This window comes from Arachis stenosperma, chromosome 8 (genome assembly GCF_014773155.1).
Source record: "Arachis stenosperma cultivar V10309 chromosome 8, arast.V10309.gnm1.PFL2, whole genome shotgun sequence".
NCBI lineage: Eukaryota > Viridiplantae > Streptophyta > Magnoliopsida > Fabales > Fabaceae > Arachis > Arachis stenosperma.
In genome coordinates, this window is record NC_080384.1 from 48,992,961 (window position 1) to 49,015,669 (window position 22,709).

General features: G+C 30.7%; 2 protein-coding genes across 2 annotated transcripts; one reads left to right on the top strand and one right to left on the bottom strand.

Annotated features, from left to right (window-relative positions):
- The first annotated feature begins 329 nt into the window (after window positions 1-329).
- LOC130944165 (uncharacterized) lies at window positions 330-21,161 on the top strand. The gene is made up of 5 exons (XM_057872351.1): window positions 330-918; window positions 1,048-1,236; window positions 3,972-4,481; window positions 19,670-19,928; window positions 20,190-21,161. The coding sequence occupies exons 1-5, from the start codon at window positions 493-495 to the stop codon at window positions 20,828-20,830; spliced, it is 2,025 nt and encodes a 674-aa protein (XP_057728334.1). The 5' UTR covers window positions 330-492; the 3' UTR covers window positions 20,831-21,161.
- LOC130944166 (uncharacterized) lies at window positions 21,146-22,709 on the bottom strand. Its single transcript, XM_057872352.1, has 4 exons — window positions 22,478-22,709; window positions 22,282-22,396; window positions 21,983-22,103; window positions 21,146-21,836 (listed from the first exon to the last, which is right to left on the bottom strand). The coding sequence occupies exons 1-4, from the start codon at window positions 22,576-22,578 to the stop codon at window positions 21,358-21,360; spliced, it is 816 nt and encodes a 271-aa protein (XP_057728335.1). The 5' UTR covers window positions 22,579-22,709; the 3' UTR covers window positions 21,146-21,357.

Sequence of the window (22,709 nt, forward strand, 5' to 3'; positions counted from 1 at the left end):
TGCCGTTAGGTTTGGTGAAAAGAGATGTGTTCACAATTTTTAAATGGCAAGTACTAAAGCGTTTAGAATAAAATAGGAAGTATATGTTTTTAGAAAATGACTTTAAATAAATGCCATTAGATTAAATACATGTATAAATAAAGAAATAAATGGAGGCAAAATAATGTATGAAACACAAAACGTGTAGACCGAAGAAGTCCCCTCACACGGAAATTTGGAGAAGTGTGTGTGTGAGACTGAAACTGAGACTCATTCTCTCTGACCCCAACTTTTAAAAAATAGGAAAAAGAAAAAAAAAAACTATTTTGTTTTTTTATTAAACATAACTATTATGGAAAGTAGCTATCAGTGGCCAAATTAACACTCATTGGAATGTTTTGTCTATTCCTCTGTTCTCTCTCTCTCTACTAAACACCCATGGGTCATTGTTTCTTCATCTGATCCAACATAAGCCGAACAAGAGTGATTAATTAAAAAAAAAAAAAAAAGAAGATGAAGTTGTTGGGTAAGAACCACACGAACAGCGAGAAGAAGAAGAACTACGCAGTGAAACTGAATCAATTGAAGCTTGACACAGGACTGTTCGGAGGCAGGGTTCTAACCGCCGCAAATGACAAGGTTGCCATTCAGATTGTTTCAGAGACATCAACATCGTCTTCTACGAAGAAGAAACCAAACCCTCCTCCTCCTTCTTCTTCTTCTTCTAAACAACCTCTCTCATCACTTCTCATGATTCCGTTTCATCGGAATCCAAAATCACGATGCACTCACACCACTCCCGCTACAAGATTCCTCAGCTCCACCAAAGCAACTTCTTTCACGTGGGACGCACGTGACCTCTCCAATTTCCATCTTCTCCTCAAACAAAGTGGCTCTTCACATGCCTTAGACATCGCATTTGATTTTCATGTCTTATATGTAACAACTCCAATCCTAGTCACGATTAGTATATCTATGTCGTACAATTGGTCTGAAATTTAATTATAATTTAAGATGTGTGTGTTAATTATATGATTATCTTAATTGATATTTAATTATGAAATGCAGGGAGAGGGTGTAGTGGGAGAATCCGACGGCGAAATGACGGTGGTCGGAAAAGCTTCGACGATCGTTGCCGTGGAGGAGGAGATGATGAAGAAGACGGAGTCCAATTCTTCTTCTCATAATCGGAATCTTCAAAGAAAGCTTCCAATCAAATTGAGGGTCAATGGGTTATCCATCGAAGCCTCCCTTTCGGTACGTTCTATGTTCATTTTCCTCATTTTTTACTTTCTAGTTCTATGAATTATTTATTTTTCTAATTTATATAATAATATATGATATTCTGACACCGAAATGGATATGGGTAAATTTAAAATTCTTATAAGATACACAATATATATTTTAAATATAAAATATTTTTAATTTTTTATAAATAAATTGTAATGATATTTTAGTATCATTAATCTTAAAATATAAATTAATTTTTTTATATTTTTTAATTGTATAAAATATTTAAAATAATTTTTATTTTAATAATTAATAATATATATTATTTTTAAATTCATTTCAAGAATACATACTAAAAATAAAAATAAAAATATTAATACGTAATGATATTTAGATGTGTCTAAACATATCCGAAAAAAATTTTATATTTTTGTTAAGACAGAATAAAACATAAAAATTATGCATATTGGTCGAGTATTAATTATGAGTATGGTATCCAAAATGTATCCGACGCAGGTACAACAAGAAAAAAAATGTTCGCACTTCATAATTAGTAATTAACATTGTTACGGCAGATTAATTATATATGTATTTAGTGAAAATATATCGAACTTGTTAAGAGTATAATAATAATTTTTTAATTTTTTATATATTTAATATATTAAAAAAATATATAAAAAATTAATATTTAATGTTTTTTGTCAAATATTTTTCTTTTGTAATACTATTATAATAAGACACATTATATAATCAATTATATATATATATATATATATATATATATATATATATATATATATATATATATCCTTAATTGCTTTTATTGGGCAATCCAATTAAATAAGCACACCTACAAAAATGAAAGCCAAGCAAATTTGTTTCAATTTTTTGAGAAAGATAATTTTAAAATTTGTTTAAAACATTCTCTAACTAAATATAAAATAAATTTAAAAGATTAATGTTTTTAAAGTTGTCACAAAAAATCAATTTTTATAAATAAAGATTGTCTTAAAAATCAAGTAATAATTTTGTCCCTCCTTACACAAGGTTACAACCTCAAGTCCTCCAAGAAAATAAATTAGTACAACCTCGTAAAAACAAATGAGTTTATGTCCTATGTTGTTGCATCAAGTCATTAATTGCATAGCGTTCATCGCTAGTACATCATTTCTCTCCAAATATTCTTCCAAATAAAGTTTATTTGACCCTGATTCTAGAAAAACTTGTATTATTATTATTATTATTATTATTATTATTATTATTATTATTATTATTATTATTTAGCAAATATGTCTTCTAAGATACATATTAATAACGATTGAATTTTTTTTATAAAAAATATATAAAATTTAAAATTTTTTATTAATAATAAATTTAATATATATATTTTTTAGAACACATATTAGTTAATGAGCTTAATAAAAATGGAAAGTTTTATATATTTAATGAACTTAATGCATAATAAATCTAAAATTTTACATTTTCTATTAAATTTTTTGTATTTATATTATCTTTAACTAGTTTTATTAGGATTCCTTTTTATTTTTCAAAAATATTATATATGTATACAAAATATCAGGGACAAAATTTATTACTATATATTTGCATATATCAATGTGTTGTTCCACATTTTTTAATGTACATTTTATATTTTATAATACATACAAATAACTAATTTATGAACTAATTTTTTTTACACATATTATATGATTTATATTTGGTAATCCATGTTTGGTAAATTATATCTTTTCCTTGTAATAAACGCGCGTGTCAACAAAGGAAGGTGCAAATCTATTGGCATGAACTTAAATTTCACGACGACGATGAGCAATAATTATGACTTTTGATCCCATCAAAAACGTAGTAAGCAAAATAATTTTTTAATATTGATTCTCAATTTAGTATTATTTCTTGCCGTTTCACTGTGGACAATAAAATTTTAACTTTCACATATATATTGATGGTGATGGATGAATTGAGGGAGTAAAAAGACAAGCTGATGTTTATATATATGTTTTGATCCAATAAAATTTGAAAAAATAAAAACTTCGTTAAGAAAGTTATCAAACTTTAATGATTTTCAAGAGCCATGTATATATATTTAGTAATCTTTCGTTAAAAAGTTATTTCGTTGAATTAGGTATATTTTATACTAACTAATTTGGATTAGTATTTGTCCGTTTAAAATTTAAGTAAGTGTTGGAGTTCGAATTCAATTTTGTATATAAGATTGTGTTCGTTTATATATACAAGATATCGAGATAAAAATATAAAAATATAAAATTATATTTGTCAGATAAAATATGAATAGAAATATTATATTTAGAATTAATATATTTTATATTTTTTTTGACAGAAAAAATATGTAAATACTAACAAAAAATATAATTTATTTTTTATTTTTTTATTATTTTTATCAAATTTTTATAATTATATATTTTTTAATATTTTTGTTATAAAAAAAGAAAATAAATTAAATTTTTATAACCTTTATATTTCTATCTTTTTGTATTTTTGTCCAAATTCTTATGCTTGACAAATTAGTACTTAAGGATAAGGTGAAAAAAAGGTATATTTAAAAAAAATTAAATATACTAATATATTAATATTTTAATAAATTTTAATTATTAATTTTAATTATATATATTATATATATTTTTTATAATTATAATAAATAATTAAAAATTACTGAAATACTAATATATGGATACATTTAAAAATTTTCTAATATTTTATACTAATTAATGCATGACTTTTGGTAGGTGTCAATGAAGCTAATGAAGATGAAGAATTCTGAGGATGACTCGGCAAGACCAATTAAAAACTCGGTTGAGCCAAAGAGACACGCCATCATAGAAAGAGTGAAGTATCTAACAAGCTTGACCAACAGGGGCAAAAACGGAAAACTACATCACACAGGGATTGGAACGGAACAAACGAGTCCATACGAGTCAGATGGATCTCCCGTGTTTGACTCAGATGACTCGTCCGAGTCCACATCAAGCAGTGGGAGTAGTGGTAGTAATAATAGTAGTATTATAATTGAGAATGATCATAACTCGGGGTCAAGACTCGGTAAAAGTAGTAGTAAAAATGGGTGTTGCGACAGTGAGAGGTTTATGGGGTCATCGGCGCCAAGGACGCGTTTGGATGGAACAGCGAATAGGAGCCGGTTGCAGTTGTCACGGACTAGAAGCTTCACTGAATTTGGATCCAATACAATCACAACCAAACAACAATTTCAACTCACGACTCGTTCAAGTGCTCTCACGGTATGTAATTTAACTATATTAAATTATCAAATAAGTTTTCATTATATTTTTATATACAAATCTCTATCTAAATAGTCACCATTTGGTAAATAGTCAATTTATTTCATAAGGATTATGACATAAAATTAAGGGCCAATTTAAATACGCCCGTAAATATATTTTTTTAATTTTTAATTTTTGAAAAATTATAACACTAATATTTAATATAATTTTTAAAATTAAATTGTAATTTTTAAAAAGTTATTTAAGTATTTATGAAAAAGTTAAAAAATTAATTTTTTTATAGTAAAAAATTTTTAGAATTAAATTTCAACATGGTCTCTGAAATTCACAAAATACGTTAATTTAATCTCTGACTTACTAATTACACTATTTGCGTCCCTAAAATTGTAAAAAATGCATCTAATTAGTCCTAAAAATGAGGTGAGAAACCAACTAAATACTTTTTTTATAATCTTGGAGACGTAAATGGTACAATTGGTAAGTCAATGACTAAATCAATACAATTTGTGAATCTTAAGAATCACTTTGGAGTTTGACTTAAATTTTTTATCACTTTTCGTTTAAAATAAATATTTTTAGGATTAAAAAATTAAATATAAAATAATTTATTTATAAACCATTTTTAATATACACTACAACATTTTCAGATTGAGGCAACATTTAAAAAGTGTTGCCTAAAGGCTGACAAAAAGTTGCTTTTGATCAATGGCAACACTTTTGGACCTAAGGCAACGTTTTTTGTCGGCGTTGCATATGCAGCCGTTGCCTTAGATCAAGGCAACACTTTTTTGTTTCAAAAGCAACGCTTTTGAGAGCAACACTTGGTAAGTGTTGCCTTTGGTTGAAAAACAACAACACTTCAAAGGTGTGTTTGAGACAACACTTTTGCAGTGTTGTCTCTTCTCTCATATTTTGGTCACTACTAAAAAGTGTTGCCTATTTGCAATAAAATGCAACTCTTTTATGTGTTGCTTATAAGTTGGAATTTGCAATCCTTTGAAGTGTTGTCTATTTGCAATAAAATGCAACTCTTTTATGTGTTGCTTATAAGTTAGAATTTGCAATCCTTTGAAGTGTTGCCTATTAGTTTTGAATATGCAACCCTTTAAAATATTGCCTTTTCTTTTGGATATACAACCTATACAAGTGTTGTCTAATATTCAAAATATGCAACTAATAAAAGGGTTGCCTTTTTGATAAAAATAAAAATTATTTTTGTAATAAAAATATAAAAAAATAAAATTTACAATAAAATTTTTTGTTCATACATGTGTAATTATTTTAATTAATAAATAAATTTGTACACAATAAAAAATAATTATAAAAGAGACAAAATAACTAAAAATAAAATTCTAATTAAAATAGATATTAAAAAGTTCAATTAGTATTTCTAATACATGTTCATCAATAAATCTCAACAAAATAATAAAATTCTTGTCTAACAATAATTGTCATAACAAAATAGTAATTAATATTTATCAAAATAATGTCAATCTATTTGCATATTTTATATCTATGCTTGACTTTGTTGGAACAATCTGATAGTGTGTGGTATGATAAACTCAAAATCCTCTTGCCTCCACTGAGTCCAATAACTGCTGCATTTAAATGAATTGGGGTTTAGTTAAAGTTGCATTTAAAAAAAAATTGAAACATAAAAGGTGCAATAATGGAAAATGATGCATGGTATGTGTTTGATGAAGTACCTGAGTAAACTGAGAAAGAGAAATGCAATGAAAAGATAAAAATGACTGAAACATAAATTTGAAGGGGGAAAATGAAAAGATAAAGAAATGAAACAACTCCCTTGACAATTTCTGTCATTCCTGCGAATGAAACAGCAGTTACTAGAGTCTGTTGCAGTGACAACATGCATCACTCTCCAACATAGCCACATTATTTCAGCAATGAGGAAAAAATTTTCTTCCTCACAATAGCACAACGCTACAAAAATAAGTAATTAAAAGGAAAAAGAAAAAAGATGATTGATTAAAAATAGCAAGAGTGTATTGCAGAAGCCACCATGAAGTAAGATGGCAGAAGACAGAGAAAGCAAAGGCCAAAAATGTTGATAGTCCATTCCCAATAAATGATAAATCACAAAAATTACTGCAAATTTTTTTGTTATACCTGGTCATCACTTTGGATCACGAGTTGATGAGGAAGGACGATCGTTGCCATTCGAACATTGCTTACTATTTATATCATGTGTTGATTCCTTGGCTCGTAATAAAGATAGTGCTTCATCAATATTTGTGCCAAGAGAACTCTGTTGCAAGAGAAGCTTCACAAGATCCTCCAAACTTTGGACTCTATCTTTTGTCTCATGAAGTTCAGTTTTCATTGAACTTATAGTCTCTGCATGTTGTTGCTTAATTTTAGCAATCTCCCGTTCTTTCTGCAGAGATGTTTTTGTGATTGTCCTCCCATAACATCGAACTCTTCCTGGTTGTTCTTTGCCAAATACTGCAGTAAATGCTTTCTCGGAAGTGTCTCCAGCTTCTTGGTGGCTCTTAAGTTTTTCCTATTAAAAAACACATAACAATTTTAGCTTGTTCCACTCACTGATTCTCATGCTTCTTTCCAAAACAGCCTAAAAGTAAAGGTGTTATGTCATGGCTATTTCCTCGGTTCAAGAAGAAGCATAGCAAGAATGTGATTATGAGTTCCCCAAACAGAACTGAATCTGAGAAAGTTTCTCAAGTTCTTAAGGACATGTGAATAGTTTCAATTGAGACACTCAAGAGGGAGTTAATGGAAGCAAATAAGAGTAGGGATGCAGCATTAATGAAAGTTTATGAGATGAGAACTTCATTGGAGAACTTTTAATACTTTTAATAATGATATAATGAACATATTAAAAGTTAAAACTTAGATTTTATGTCCTTTTCACAAAAATTGTATTCACTTAATAATATGTATTTTAGAAACACACATTTTATTCAAGTTGATGGCTGAGAGCTCTGTTTACCAGTCATGTCCATATCAGCTACCCATTAAATATAAATAGATGACAGAAATTAAAGGATGATTTGATTAATTTCAAACCTAAAAAAGCAAGATGTCTTAAATTAATGCCTACACATTTGTATCTTTGACTTCTCGCCTGCTATATCTAAATAAATTAAAGCATAAGCAATTCACATGTATATTTTAATTATGGACCCCACAAAACATGATCATGTATGTTTTAAATCTACTTAATTAGTTATTTATAAATTATATTAGCTTTCAAGAAGAATCCTCCTCCAGGGGAAATTGACTTTGAAGGCTCTAAAATCAAGATATATACATATTACATACTATAACAATACTTTTTAAGTTTTATACAGGACAATCTGACTTAAAATAATACTGTAAATTAAGGCAATTTTGTTTTAGATCAATTTGTAAATTAAGGCAGTTCTACTTCAACTTATTATGACTTACAATAACAGCTTGTGTTCCTGAATCAAGCTCTTTTCCTTTTCGTCCAGTTCGAGTTGCAACAAACACATCAACTTGTGATGGGTCTTCTTTGTTCTCATTCATTTCACGCTACAAGTAAGGAAAAAGAGTATTAAAAATGGCCAAAAATAATATTTATCTAGTTTTAAGATGGTCATTATACAACAAGAAAAAACTTATAAAAATCAAAATTATTACCATTTCATTACGCACTCTTGCAAAACTTATAGGTCCCATTCGATGTTGATGTTGTTGCTTTTTACGATTTTCAGAATTTAAACGAGATAGAGCCTATACCCAAAAAAATTAAAGGGAGTTATATGTAATAAACCAAAAGCATAAAAAAAGACAAAAAAACAGAATTATTTATTCTACAACTCACCTTAACAGAAGGAATACTCCAATATGCAATTAACTTTTGAAATTGAACTTCTGGAATATCTAAAGGGCGATTTTTCAGCATATCTTCAATGTTGTTATATCTCTCAAAATGCTTTCCCTTGATTCTTGTTTTGTAACCTTTCCAAGCTTCTCGAACACCAGTCATCACCCACCCTTTCCCCTCTTTTGGAAGAATGAACTTTGACTACGAAAAAGTACAAAACAAAAATTGTAAATGACAATTCAAGAACACTAAAAACAAAGACAAAACTGCAGTGTAAAACAGCAGCTATATATTTTCACAAAACTACAGCTAAGCCATACAAAATTGAAAATTTTCAGATCATAAAAAATAGATGAGAAATAAAACACTTACATTAATATATTTCCATATGCGCTTTTTGACTTTGAGGGGCACAGCTTTCCAACTAGTGTACATCAATGTTATGAAATCGCTATTCCTTCCCATTGTTCCAATAAAGTAAGTTAAATCCTTCACTCTTCTTGGAGTTGGTCCCACTGCTTGTCCTTCATAAAAAGTCACCTCTTCTCTTTCTTCCCAACTTCTTGCATGGATTTTAGCACACCTTGTTTTTCCTCGTGTCCTTCTAGTCTTTGGAGTATCTATAAATATGTGCAATTTAACCATTTAAATGAATTATATAGCTATACATGCTAATGAATAAGTAAAATGATAATTATGTATAAAGTACAGCACCTTTAACATTGTTAGTTTCCATAAGGTGATTGTCATCACCATGAAGAACTTCATCTTCATATTCACCAACATAGTCCTCATCATCCGAGAAATCATCATCATCATCATCTCCAACTTCATTAGCATTTGCTCCACTATGTTCCTCCTCTCCTTCCACATGAATCCCATTTGTCTCCAAAAATGTATCAAGTGTCATGGCTTGACAACTTGATTTTGTATTTGTCTTCCTAAGATTTTGTTGCTTTTCTTGAATAGATCTTTCGTTTTCAGCACTTGGTTCAAAATCGTCATCTTCTCTTTCCAAATGAACCCCATGTGTCTCCAAAAATTTATCCATACCCATGGTTGGACGCTTTTTAAGATTTTCTGGTTCTTCTTCACTAGCTCCAATTTTCTGGTTCAGCATACTTTTCATTCTTTTAGAAATTGGGACTTCTTTTTGAATGCTTTGCTTAGAAGGCATAGGAGTCACTCTCTTTTGTCCATGACCACCAGCCATCATTGGAGAGATAAAATGTTGCTTCTTATGAATTTCTGCTGTATTTTTCTGCATGAATTGCTTGTTGCTTTGATACTGTTTTACCAATCTTTTCCGCTTTGGAGTAGTTCTTGTTTCCATTGTATTTCTGAAATAAAACAAAATAAAAGATGACATTAGACATTAGAATTTGGCAATGTAAATAAAGTTCTTTCCTAACACCAAATTCAGCCTTTAATAAATCATTAAGAAACTGAATGGAGTTGTTTGCTGAGGATATAATTGAAGACTACTATTTAATAGTAATAAACAAAAAGGAGCTGAAGGAGATAACATTGTGGAACTGAAGGAGCTGTTTGCTGAGGATGTAATTGAAGACTACTATTTAATAGTAATAAACAAGAAGGCATGTCATAAGACACATATATAAAAAAGTGATACATCTTTCATTCCACTTCCCTACTGTTTAATGCAATTAAAAAGTTAAAGTATATACATATTTCATTCTACTTCCCTACTATTTAGTGTAATAAAGGAAAAAAGTATAAATCATTCAATGTCGTCTTCGGAATTATCTTCTGATTCTGTGTTGTATTCTTGTGAAAGAAGAACTCCTTTTGAAGCATCTATAACAACTTCGTGCAAGTCACCCCTAATCAAATCAATTTCACCATTATCATTGGGTATAGAAGGACCCATTGACTGGTCAGATGGCTCTTTTTCATATATAGCTTGGGGATCAACATCAGCTTCGTCACCTATGCTAAATAAATCCCTTGGAATTGACTTCATAACATAATGTTTATTTTGATCAAATGGATCTTGCACATAGAAGCATTGGTGTACTTGACATGCCAACACAAAAGGCTCTTCTTGATAGCATTTTTTGTTGAATTGAACATACGAAGAGCCATAGCCATCCTCTTGAGTCTCATACCAGTCACATCTAAACACTACAACCTTAAAATTGCCAAAGTAGTCTAACTCAATTATATCATTTATTCTGCCATAGTAGGAAATTTTTGCACGAATTGGATTTGGATCCTTTGCACTTGCAAAGCTCGTAGTCAACGCAACTAAAGTTACACCACTATTTTGCGTCTTGCGTCTTGCCTCACGTTGCCTAGTATGAAATCTATACCCATTGATAAAATACCCCGAATATCTTTTTGCAATCTTGTTGGGCCCTCTAGAAAGCTCCTTAATCCAATCTGGAACATTCTGACGCATGGCACGTGCTTTAAACCATGAGGGAAAGTTCATACTATGGTTCTTAGCTTTCACCCAACTTGTTCCTTGTTGATCAGCCTCATGCTCTCTAAATCCAAAATTAGAATTTTCGTAAGTAAAACCTAGAGATAATTCCATGATTCATAATTAAAAAAATTAAAAGAAATGGACAGTTCAATAATATGTTTGGTAAGTAGGATTTACCTAACATAGTCTTCAATTTTTCCACAGTTCAATAATATATAGCTATGGGCTTGGTTTCGAGACTTGTCGTCAAGAGAAAAAATCTCACCCTTCTTTGCTCCCAATGGACAGCCTTTCTTAGGAAACAAAATTGGAAATGAATGTGGAATTTCCGCTTCAAAGTCATTAGCATCATTATTCCGGGGTATTCTATTCAATTTTGTTTGAACACCATCATGTAAATAACGTGAGCAAAAAGTTAAACACTCATCAACCAAGTAGGCCTCCGCAATAGATCCTTCAGGACGACTTCTATTTCGAACATATGACTTTAAAGTACACATGTATCTTTCGGGAGGATACATCCACCGAAATTGAACTGGGCCGCCTAGTCTCACTTCATTAGCCAAATGAATAGGCAAATGCATCATTATGTCAAAAAATGAAGGAGGAAAAATCCTCTCCAATTGGCATAGTGTTATCACAATCTCTGCTTCCAATTGATTTATCTCTTCTAATGTGATAACCTTTTGACATAACTGACGAAAAAAAGAGCCAAGCCGAATTAAAGGGATTGCGACCGAATCTGGAAGTATACTTTTGATGGGAATTTGCAGCAAATAATGCAGCATAAAATGGGCATCATGAGTCTTGTAACCTGATACTTTTCTTTCTGCAAGGTTCACGCATCGAGAAATATTTGAGGCAGCACCATCAGGTAGCTTTGCTTTCTTCAAGACATCACAAAAAATTGATTTCTCAGCTTTAGTCATGGAGAAACATGCTTTTGCAAACTTCACTTTTCTATGACCTCTTATTTCTTTTGGATGAAGATTCTTACGAATGCCTATTTCTTTCAAGTCATATCGAGCATTTAGGTGGTCTTTTGTCTTTCCAGATATATCCAAGAGAGTTCCAAGAATACTGTCAACTATATTCTTTTCTATATGCATTACATCAAGATTGTGTCTTGATGTGTTATACTTCCAGTAAGGTAAATCAAAAAAGATTGACCTTTTTCTCCACGGGCCTTCATTCACCTTTTTTTTTGTCTTCCCAAAGGAATTCTCCATAGAATCTAAGTGACTTAAAACTTCCATGCCCTCTAGCAACGGTGGAGCTTTTCGATGTTCTTCTTTTCCATTAAATGACCTTTTATTAGTTCTCCATGGATGTTCCTCGGGCAAAAAAACACGATGACCCATATAACACATCTTCCGACTATGTGTAAGATAACTAGAACAAGTCCCATAGTTACAAGAAGGGCAAGCTAGTTTCCCCTTTGTACTCCACCCGGATAACATTGCATATGCAGAGAAATCACTAATTGTCCATAAGAGAGCTGCATGCATTTGAAAAGTTTTATTTCTTGCGGCATCGTATGTTTCTACCCCAAGTTCCCACAACTCCTTCAATTCCTCAATCAATGGTTGCAGGTACACGTCAATATCATTTCCTGGCAATTTTGGTCCCGGGATCAACAGAGAAAGCATGAAGTATTCTTGTTTCATGCACATCCATGGTGGCAAGTTATAAGTCATTAAAATAACCGGCCATGTGCTATGAGATATACTCATGGTTCGAAACGGATTGAATCCATCGCTCGCCAAACCAAGTCTCAAGTTACGAGGTTCCTTGGCGAATTCTGAATGTCGGTTATCAAAATCTTTCCATGATTGACCATCGGCAGGATGCCTTAGCTTTCCATCCTTTTTACGCTCTTCCTGATGCCAACTCATATTCTTAGCGGTCTTTGAGCACATGAATAGCCTTTGAAGCCTGGGAATTAGGGGAAAGTGCCGTAATGTCTTTGCAGGAATGTTGTGAGCTTTCTTTGAAGATATGTCACCTTCAACTACCGCAGGCTCAATCCAACGAGAAGTTCCACATTCATGGCAACATGTTTCATTTTCGTGCTCTTTCCAATATAGCATGCAGTCATTTGGGCATGCATCAATCTTTTTATAATCAAGACCTAAATCTCTCACCGTAGCCTTGGCTTTGTTGAAAGAAGAAGGGAGATTCAAGTTAGGAATAGCCTCTTTCAACAACTCCAGGAGGGAAGTGAACGAGGCATTGCTCCATCCATGTAGACACTTCAACAAGTATAGTCGGATGGTGAAAGATAAAGTAGAAAATCCCTTGCAACCAGGATATAGTTCCTTGCTAGCCTCGTCAACCAAATTATAGAACTTCTTTGCATCTTCGTTCATACCTTCTTTTTCTCCCTCAACATCTACCACATTCCTAAACCTTTCGTCTAGCAAGCCTTCAATGTCATCGCATGAATAAATCTCACCGGTATCACCAGTATCGACATCCATACCAATTACACTTTCCCCATGATTAACCCATCGTGTATAGCCTTTGACAAATCCAAAGCATATTAAATGGCTATAAATAGACTCTCTTTGACCCCAAAGGAAGTTGCAACATTTTGCACAAGGACATAGAATTTCCTCTCCTTGAGGATTTCCAAAAGAGTAAGCATAGTCCAAGAATCTATTGACGCCATCTCTAAACTCTTGGCTATGTCTTGGTAAACTCATCCAGTTCTTGGATGAGTCCTGGGAAAACCTAATTGTTCATAGTGATATTACTATTAAACTAAAAATGATTATGGTCTTAAACACCAGCTAAAAACAATTTTCTTTTATCAAAATGGAATCTGAAACTTGCTATATATACACGGTTGCTCAATATAAAATATATAAAAAGAAATATTAAAAAATGCTTTTATATTTTAAAAGAAATATTAATAATTCTTTTATTATTCTAAAAAGTTAACCAAATACAAACTAATCATAATTCTTTTATTATTCTAAAAGAAATATTAATAATTACTTTTGAAAAGATATATTTTAAAATAAAAATGCTTTTATATTTTAATTTTTTAATTAAACAATCAGTATTTTATTACATAAAAAAGTGCAAAAAAATAACATAAACATATAAAAACAAATAAGTATAAGATAGACTTACGAGGTCATGCCGCAATAATTTGCACTTAGTGTTCAGCTGCGTATACTCAAGTATGAGTGAAGGAATCAATCTGATTAAGAAAGAGAGACCAGAGGAGATGAGAAAGAGTATGAGTAAAAATGAATTGTAACTTGCATAGAATCAATCTGATTCTGCACTTAGTGCAGCTTTTATATACACAAGAGAGTGCAGGTTTTATATAAACAAAAGCACTATTAATATTAGCATAACACATTGTGTTCTCCTCCAATTATTATAAATTTAATTATATATATCCCCATTGTTCCAATAATCAATAATAATCTTGCAATGTATAAGATGTAACTCCCCCGGGCCCTACTCATGCAGTTCCTGATTATTGTCAAATAGCTTGGTCCCACACACCTGCTGTAGTGGTTTATCATCTAATCATACTCTATATAAATTAATTTTAGTTTCAAAATTTTAAGTGGTTTAAGCACTAATATATTATTCCATCAAATTAATAAATAATACAATACTCCAGTTTCAATAACAACTTAAAGGACATTTGTTAGCTTTCACGCCTAAAATATGTTCCTAGCCAAATCCAGTAGCTTGTCAAGGTCCCAAAAGTTGATGATGCAATCTTAATTACTTTGAAAATTTTTTACCAATTTGTGATTGAGTTAAAATTGCACTTGTCAAAGTCTTTTATATGAGAAGTGTGCTTTTCTGCACTCTGGTCCACCGTATCCCAGCCCCACCCCCACTTTCCCATTCATCTCATTCTCACCTCTCATCTTAATTATGGATTTTGGATCAATACTCTTTTTCTTCTATTCATATAATCATTTTTGTATCTATTAGTATTATTACACTTTATCACTACTATAATTATTTCTGTATATAACCAAAAAATGACTAAACTAACTTTCTTCCCATTTCCAATGTTTAAATAGTAATAGTGGATTGAAATAAATAAATAAACAATACGAAAAACAGATGTACGTCCATTTTAGATAGGGACAAGGGTACTTTATAATTTATAGATGGCACTGAATGATGGAATCAGACACAAGAATATTTAAACAAGTTCAATAACTGATGCACAACAACACATCCATTTTGCCAGACCCTATATAAAATATCAATAAATTCATATTACTAGAAATCTCATTTCTAAATATCATGCCAAGTCCTTTGGGTTAGGAGTTACAACAAATAAAGAACTTGCTAAAATATCAGCACTACTTACCCTGTTTCCCAATTTCTACAGAGTACATAGAATGAAAATAAGCTAAAATTTAAAATCATAATAAAAGAACCAAAATAGAATGGTACAGCACAAAACTATGTATGTAAAAATAAGTTTAAGTTTAACTAGAAGATTTAAAATACACATGCAGTTCCATTAAACCCACACAGTGACAGTAGAGTTACCTCAACACTAATACACACAGCAACAAGTTTCGTATATTGAGTAGGCAACCCGTGTTAAGCAACCCGTGTTCAATGCTTAGCTTCTTTCAATTATTGAGTAGGCAATATTTTGGTCCCAGCCATCACTCTGCACATGAAAACACTTACCTTATTAGCTTGTTCTTTTCCATGTGTTGTATATATACTTGTATGTGATGCAATTATCAAATAAATAATATCAGATGTTTCAATCAATCAATAATAAAACGCATTGTCATTGGTGGTAGCTAGGAACTAGGATCTAACATTTATTACATAATCAATTTACACTATCAAAAAATAACAAAATCCTAACTCAAAATAAGCTAACTAAGATCAACTCTGGCTAATAGCTAAGCATTTTACATTTTCTAGCAATACAAGTAAAATCACCAGTTAAAAGCTAAAGGACTCAAAGTGCAGATTTTCAGCCAAATTAAATGAGCAAACAGCCGCTACCTCCTGCCTCATTTCCTTGGGTCCAGAAACAAGAACTCCCACAATAATATAAAACCAAAATAAAATGGTACTGCACAAAGCTATGTATGTAAAAACAAGTTTAAGTTCAACCAGAAGATTTAAAATACACATGCAATTCCATTAAACGCACACAGTGACAGTAGAGTTGCTTCAACACTAATGCACACATACAGCAACAAATTTCATATAACCAAAAATTAGGATTCAAAACACAAAAATAGAAAAGAAAAACAGAGATAAAATCATGAGTACCTGTAAAACAATGATCAGCGGTGATGAACCCTAGCAGAAGAACGCTGGCAAATTGGAAGAGATCATAGATGAACGGCAAGCAAAACCTAAAGACTTTATAGATCTGGTTACAAAATACACAAATATACACAAATATGAACGGCAAGCTCGAAACAGCAACATTATTACCAAAAACCCTATAATAGCAACATCAACATTATTAAAATTAGGATTCAAAATGAAAAAGAAAAAGGAATATGCAGAATCATAGGTACCCGGTGATGAACAAGCGAGCAGAAATGATGGAAGCTCGAACTGCTAGCAGAGACAATCGAAGATCAAACGCGAACAAATTGGATTGAATCTCGATTGCGAGCAGAGAAGATTGAATCTCGAACTACGAGCAGAGAGAATCAAAGCTCATCTATTGTCATCATCGAAGAGAGGAAGATGAAGATGATTTTGTGCTTGTTAGGGTTGGGGTTTTGTCTCAGTCTTTCTTTTAGTAAAAGGAGAAGAAGATGATGAATTGAAGCCCGTGGAGCAAAACGGGTTTTGTTTTTCTTCTTTTTAGTTAAAGTGAAAAAAATATTTTGTTAAAATATCTGGAGAGAAGCTTATAATTTTAAAAAAAAATATTAATTTATTTTAGACAACATTTATAAGTTGATGTTTATTAAAAATTTTAAAGCAACTTTTATAAAATGTAATATATGAATATAATAAATGTTGTCTATTTAATTTATTAAAGCAACATTTTTGTTATGTTTTTTAATTAACTAAAAAATAACATTTATAACATGTTGATTTAAAAGAGTTGCAATAGTCTTATTTTTTTGCAACAAATATTAAGAGTTACTTTTTATTATTTTAGACAACATTTTTTAAGTATTGTTTCGAATATATGTTGCCATAGATCAAAATTGTTGTAGTGATAATTATTTATTATTTAAATTTTTTTTTAAAGAAGTTTAATTAAATTGTTATCCAAATAAGTGTACGCTTGGTTTAACATTTGTATGTTTGGTTTAACAGTTAACACACGATAAAAAAATCTTGAATGCTGGACCAAATTTGTTTGGATAATTTTTTTATAACATAATTTTTACCTTCAAACGTCCCTTTATTTGAAGCAATATTTTGTAATATTTACTTTCAATTCTTACGGTTGAAAATTAATTGTAAAATTTATTTTTTCAATTATCCTTCTTCACCTTCTTCCTTTTATACTGTCATTTTTATTTTATTTCTCAACTTCCCTTATTTACTTTTCTCATCTCCCATTTTTTACTTTTTTTCATTTTTTTACGTGTAAGATTAATTTCATTTTATTTTTAAATTATCTTTTTTTACTTTTTTATCTTTCATATTCATTTTCTTTTATGCACCTTATTATTATTTTTGTTTAATTTATAAATTTATTTATCTTTTATTATTATAATTTATAATTATTAAACATCTTAAATATAATATATATAATATTTAAGATAATATTTTATATAATAAGTAATATAAAACTGTTAAAATAATAATATTAAAAATTTAATATAACTTTTATTCTTTTGCTAATTTCACATGTAAAAGTAATTTTGGCATTGTTATTTAAATAATATTTTATTAATTATAATTACTTTTAAATTAAAGCATCCAAATATAAATCACGTCAAGATAAACTCAATTTTAACCAAAATTAATTTTAGTATAATTAAATTAAACTCAACTACAGTTTACAAAAGCTAAACCAAACACGCGTTAAGCTCTATAGATAACAAATAAGATATGCTTTGTCTCTTTAAAAGTAAATAGTGTGCGATAAAGTGCAACACGCAATATTTAGAGTAAAAATATTTAAAAATAAATTATAATAAATGTTAATGCGTTCCGTAAAAAATAAAAGTGCAATATTTTTTAAATTTTAATGCTTAAATTCTAATTTTAAATTTTAAATTTTAAACTATAAATTTTAAATTATAAAATTTAAATTCTAAAAATATAAATCTAAAATATTAATATAAGATATAATGAATAAAAAGCTAACATGTGTTTGATTAATAAAAAGTACAATATTTTTTATTTGGTAAGAAATATTTAAGAATGATCTGTGATAAAATATGGCAAAATTTAAATGAAAAAAATATATCTTAAATATTTTATCAAACGTTATTTATATTTTAAGTATTATGTCACTACAAGGGAGGCGAGAATTGACAACGATTTTTTTTTAAAAAAATCGTCGCAAAATCAAATGCCAGTGGTTAATCAGACCGCCATGGATATAGGCGCCGGGATTGTGTTTGGCGGCAGTTTTTAAAAACCGCAGGTATAACCGCCGCTAAATCAATATTTTGCGGCAATTTTTTAGAAAACCGCCACCAAATGAGAGTGACACGATTTCAATTAGACGCGTGTTTTTCGGCGATTTTAAAACCGTCGCTAAATTATTTTTTATTTTCTAAACACTAAATTATCAACACTATCATTCTTTTAAATTAAATTAGTAGTTTACTTTTGTCCTCCTTATTCTTTTTAGAGCGGTCCCCTTCATAGGCTTCATTCCCTGTTACAGAATGCAATTACATTGAGCAACGAATGTTACTTTTCTAGAGGAGAGATGTTATTTAATAAGGTGATAGATTTTAATATAGAGTAAGAATGTAGAAATACAAAGAGAGGTTGTAACTTTCTTTTATTTAAGGAGTGTGAATTTATTTAAATTATATTTATATTAAAATTAATATTAAACGAAGGAGAGTCATAAAATAATAGATGAGTTCTCTCTGTTCACATTATACCATTTAGGTATATTTTTTTTTCAAATCTTACATTAACACGAGATGCTGGTAAAACATTTTACATAAGCATAAAATTTAACTGGTCTTTACTCATACTCAATTACATAATAAAATTATACCTCACTTATATGCACTTTTTATTTTTAATACCCATTCCGATTTCTGATAATTTTTTTTAAAAAATCATAAGGCTCTTTTAAAAAAAAATATTTTTTTTTATTTTTGATATTTAACTCTGTGAGACTGATTAGTACCTCTGTTAATGATCTCTTTTCAGAACATGTTTATGTAATACGTTAGTCACTAATATATTCTCCATTTAATTTTTACAAGTAAAAAAAAAATTAAAAATCACTTATATTTCTCAGTTTTATATAGTAAATTTAATCAATATATTTAAAAAATGTAATAAACAGAAAACAAATGACCTGACAATTATTCCAAAAGATAATGAGATTCCTAACAAAAAAGAATTTGTCAATTCTAGTTGATTCTTAACAGATAAATCAATAGTTTAACATGTCACGTAAACTTATTCCATTAATATCGAGAGAAAAATATCGATAGATGGACTAACCAGTCTCACAAAAATAAAGATTAATGGCCGGAAAGAATATTATTTTTAGTCTTTTGAGATAATTGTGAGAAAATCATTTAAGATTTTTTTTTAAAATTTTTTTTCACAAAAAACTCTATAGCAAGAATTAAGAAGTATTTATTGAACACTACTATACACGCATCAAACAACGTTTTTCATGACTATAGAATATAATATAGACAAAAATCTAAGAACTACAGAGTTTTGTGTTACCTAAAAATTTAATGTGGATGTTGAACTCTGCAGAAATCACATGAAGTTTCTTCACATTCACGCTATGAAGACAAGAATTGCAGTTCAAGCAGATGGAAAAGCAAAGAGATTTCAAGCAGGGATGGGAAATTAAAGCTGAAAACAAACGTGTTCTTGGCTTCCTTTGACCAAATGAGTGAACAAGCTTCTGGCGACAGTGCTTGCACAGTGTTAGTTGCCCTCATAGCACACTGGCTCCACTCCAACCACAACATGCCAACAATGTCCCAATTTGACCACCTCATCACACAAGGTCAACTTTATATCTACTATACTTTACTTTTGCCTATTTATTAACATGTTAAGACATTTGAAACAAGACAAAAACGCTATGTATAGTATCTGTCTCTACTGTCTCCCAATTTATTTGTGTTTCTTAATCATTCAGTATAATTACCCTAACACATTTTGCAGACAAGATCTAAACTTGTTAAATTTATAGAATTGTCTTATTTACATATTGTATATATGGTATTGAGTGCTCATAATCTTACTTGTATTTGTGTTAACATAGGTTCCTCTGAATGGAGAAAACTATGCAGGAGTGATTACTACTTGAATCTATTCCCTGACAAGCATTTTGACCTTGAGACAGTCCTAGAGGCCAATTTGAGACCCATAATTGTTGTACCACAAGAATCATATACAGGGTTTTTCTCCCCAGAGAAGTTCCAATGCTTGAAAGGTGCTATGTCCTTTGACCAAATTTGGGATGAGATAAGAACCAAGGTGGATGAAAATCATAACAAGCCAAGAATATACATAGTGAGTTGGAATGACCATTTCTTTGTTCTAAAGGTAGAAAAGGATGCTTACTATGTCATTGATTCATTGGGGGAAAGGTTGTACGAAGGGTGCCAACAAGCATTCATATTGAAGTTTGATGAATCTAGTGTTATGTATGGTGCTTCAAGTAGAAACATTGTCGGCAGCAGCAGCAGCAGCAATCGTAGTGGCAGAAGATTCGAGGTGGTTTGCCACGGAAAAGAGTGTTGTAAAGGGTTCATCAAGAGGTTTCTTGCTGCTATACCAGTTAGGCAACTAGAGAAGGAAGAGAAGAAAGGGAATGTTTCAAATCCATTTCTTCACAGGCAATTGCAGATTGACTTCCATTATAGCACCATTTCATCAACTTCCTCTGCTATTAGGCATTAAAACCTGTTCTGTAGTTGTTTAAGGATACAAAACAAGAACTGGGATAGTAAACACAAAAGGTTTGCTTTTGCGAGTTAAGTCCAAAAGTAGTCCCTAAAATTGGTTATTTGTACCAATTTGGTCCTGAGATCCCAATAGTCCGTTGTATTCTGAAAAATGCATCAAATTAGTCCTATTTTTCGAATTTGAGAGACTAAAGTAATACAATTGATATCCCAGAGACCAAATTTGGACTTAACTCGCGCTTTTGCTGTCTTTGTATTTTGGATAAACAGAAAATATAGAAAGAGAGAAAAAAAAAAAAAAAGACTTGCCAATTCATCCTCCACTAAAATTCAGATTGAAGTTGCTATTTACATAACTCATTACTACTGTAACATTATATTCCTAATAATATGGACATACAAAGTAAGCATATAACAGGAAAACATCAGTCTAGAAGCCTCAATTTCTCAAACTACATCCATAGATTCATCCAACTGAAACTCCAATTTCTCATTTCCTTAACCTTCAACTAATTTTCAAAACTAAAAGCTAGTACTATTGATGGGGCCTAAGCCTAACCTCAATGAAAGATCACACTTGTTTGCGCACGGCGTGGTTTGAACAGGATTGCCATTAGCCACAAGTTTCTGAGCAACACCCGTAACTGGAGGTCCGAAATCCTTAGCATTTGATTTATGCGAGGCTTTGGAACCATGTTGGGACTCTTCCAAACGAATGTTGTTGTTTCCATGGTAGTAAAGGGGATAAACTGAAGACAACCTTGGCGGCTGCGGCGACAAACACTGTTTCTTATTGCTGCTACTAGTTGCTGTTGTGTTTATTGGACCAGCATTCTTAGACACATGATATGGTTTTGTTGCATTATCCCTTGTATTAAAGTTTTGTGGTGTGTGATGAATAACATTGGGTGCTTGTTCTTTGCTATGACTAAGATAACACCTTGGCTTGTTTCTTTGACTCCTTGGAGTTCTAGTTAGGGAGCATCCCAAATTTAAAGCAGCTGAACCATAACCAAAATAACACAACGTAAAATCATCCATACAGGGCAATTAACTTCATGTGAAGTTAATATCAAAAAGCTGTTGACAAATCTGTCAAATTATTTAACGACTCTCACAGCTAAATAATAATAATAATAACATATACCTTCAATGCAAGGATGCAAATACTTTCCATTTCCAGTTTCTGTAATCTCATCACGTCGGATTATTGTGTCAATGGCTTCATTAGTTCTAGCCAAAACTGTTCTGAAGTCCATGTATTCATGCTAAAACAATGGCAAACATTAAATAAAAAAATAAATATTAGTATAATATAATAAATAAGTGAGAATGACAAAGAGATGACTTCCCTTAAAACAGGATTCACAAATTGCTGCCATCTTTATCCCAAAAAAATAACTTAAAAAAATGGGAAAAGGAAGAAGAGGGTTTTAATTTATTTACCTGAGAGTTGGCTTTAGAGTACAAAATCTCTTCAGCTTTGAGAACAACAATAGGGAGCTTTTCTTGGTACTCTTTGTTGTTCTTAGTGGCAGAGCCATGTATCTCATCAACCACCCTAATTTAAATAATAAAATAAAATCTATGCATTATAGAAGGCATAAAAGAAGAAAGAGAAAGAGGAGAAAAAAGGGTGAACCTGAAAATTTCTTGAATGAGAGTTCCTCTAAGAGGTTGGTGTCTTTCACTGTGCCAACCTCTTCTCACACAATCAAACTGCCTGGGGCTTGGTCTTCTCATCTTATGCTTGTTATTGGAGAGAAACAAACACAAACACAAACACCTTCCTTTGTTTCATCAAGAGAAACAAAAACAAAATGCCTCAACACACAAACCCTGTGCGTCACTCTTTGTGCACAAGTGTGTGTTGT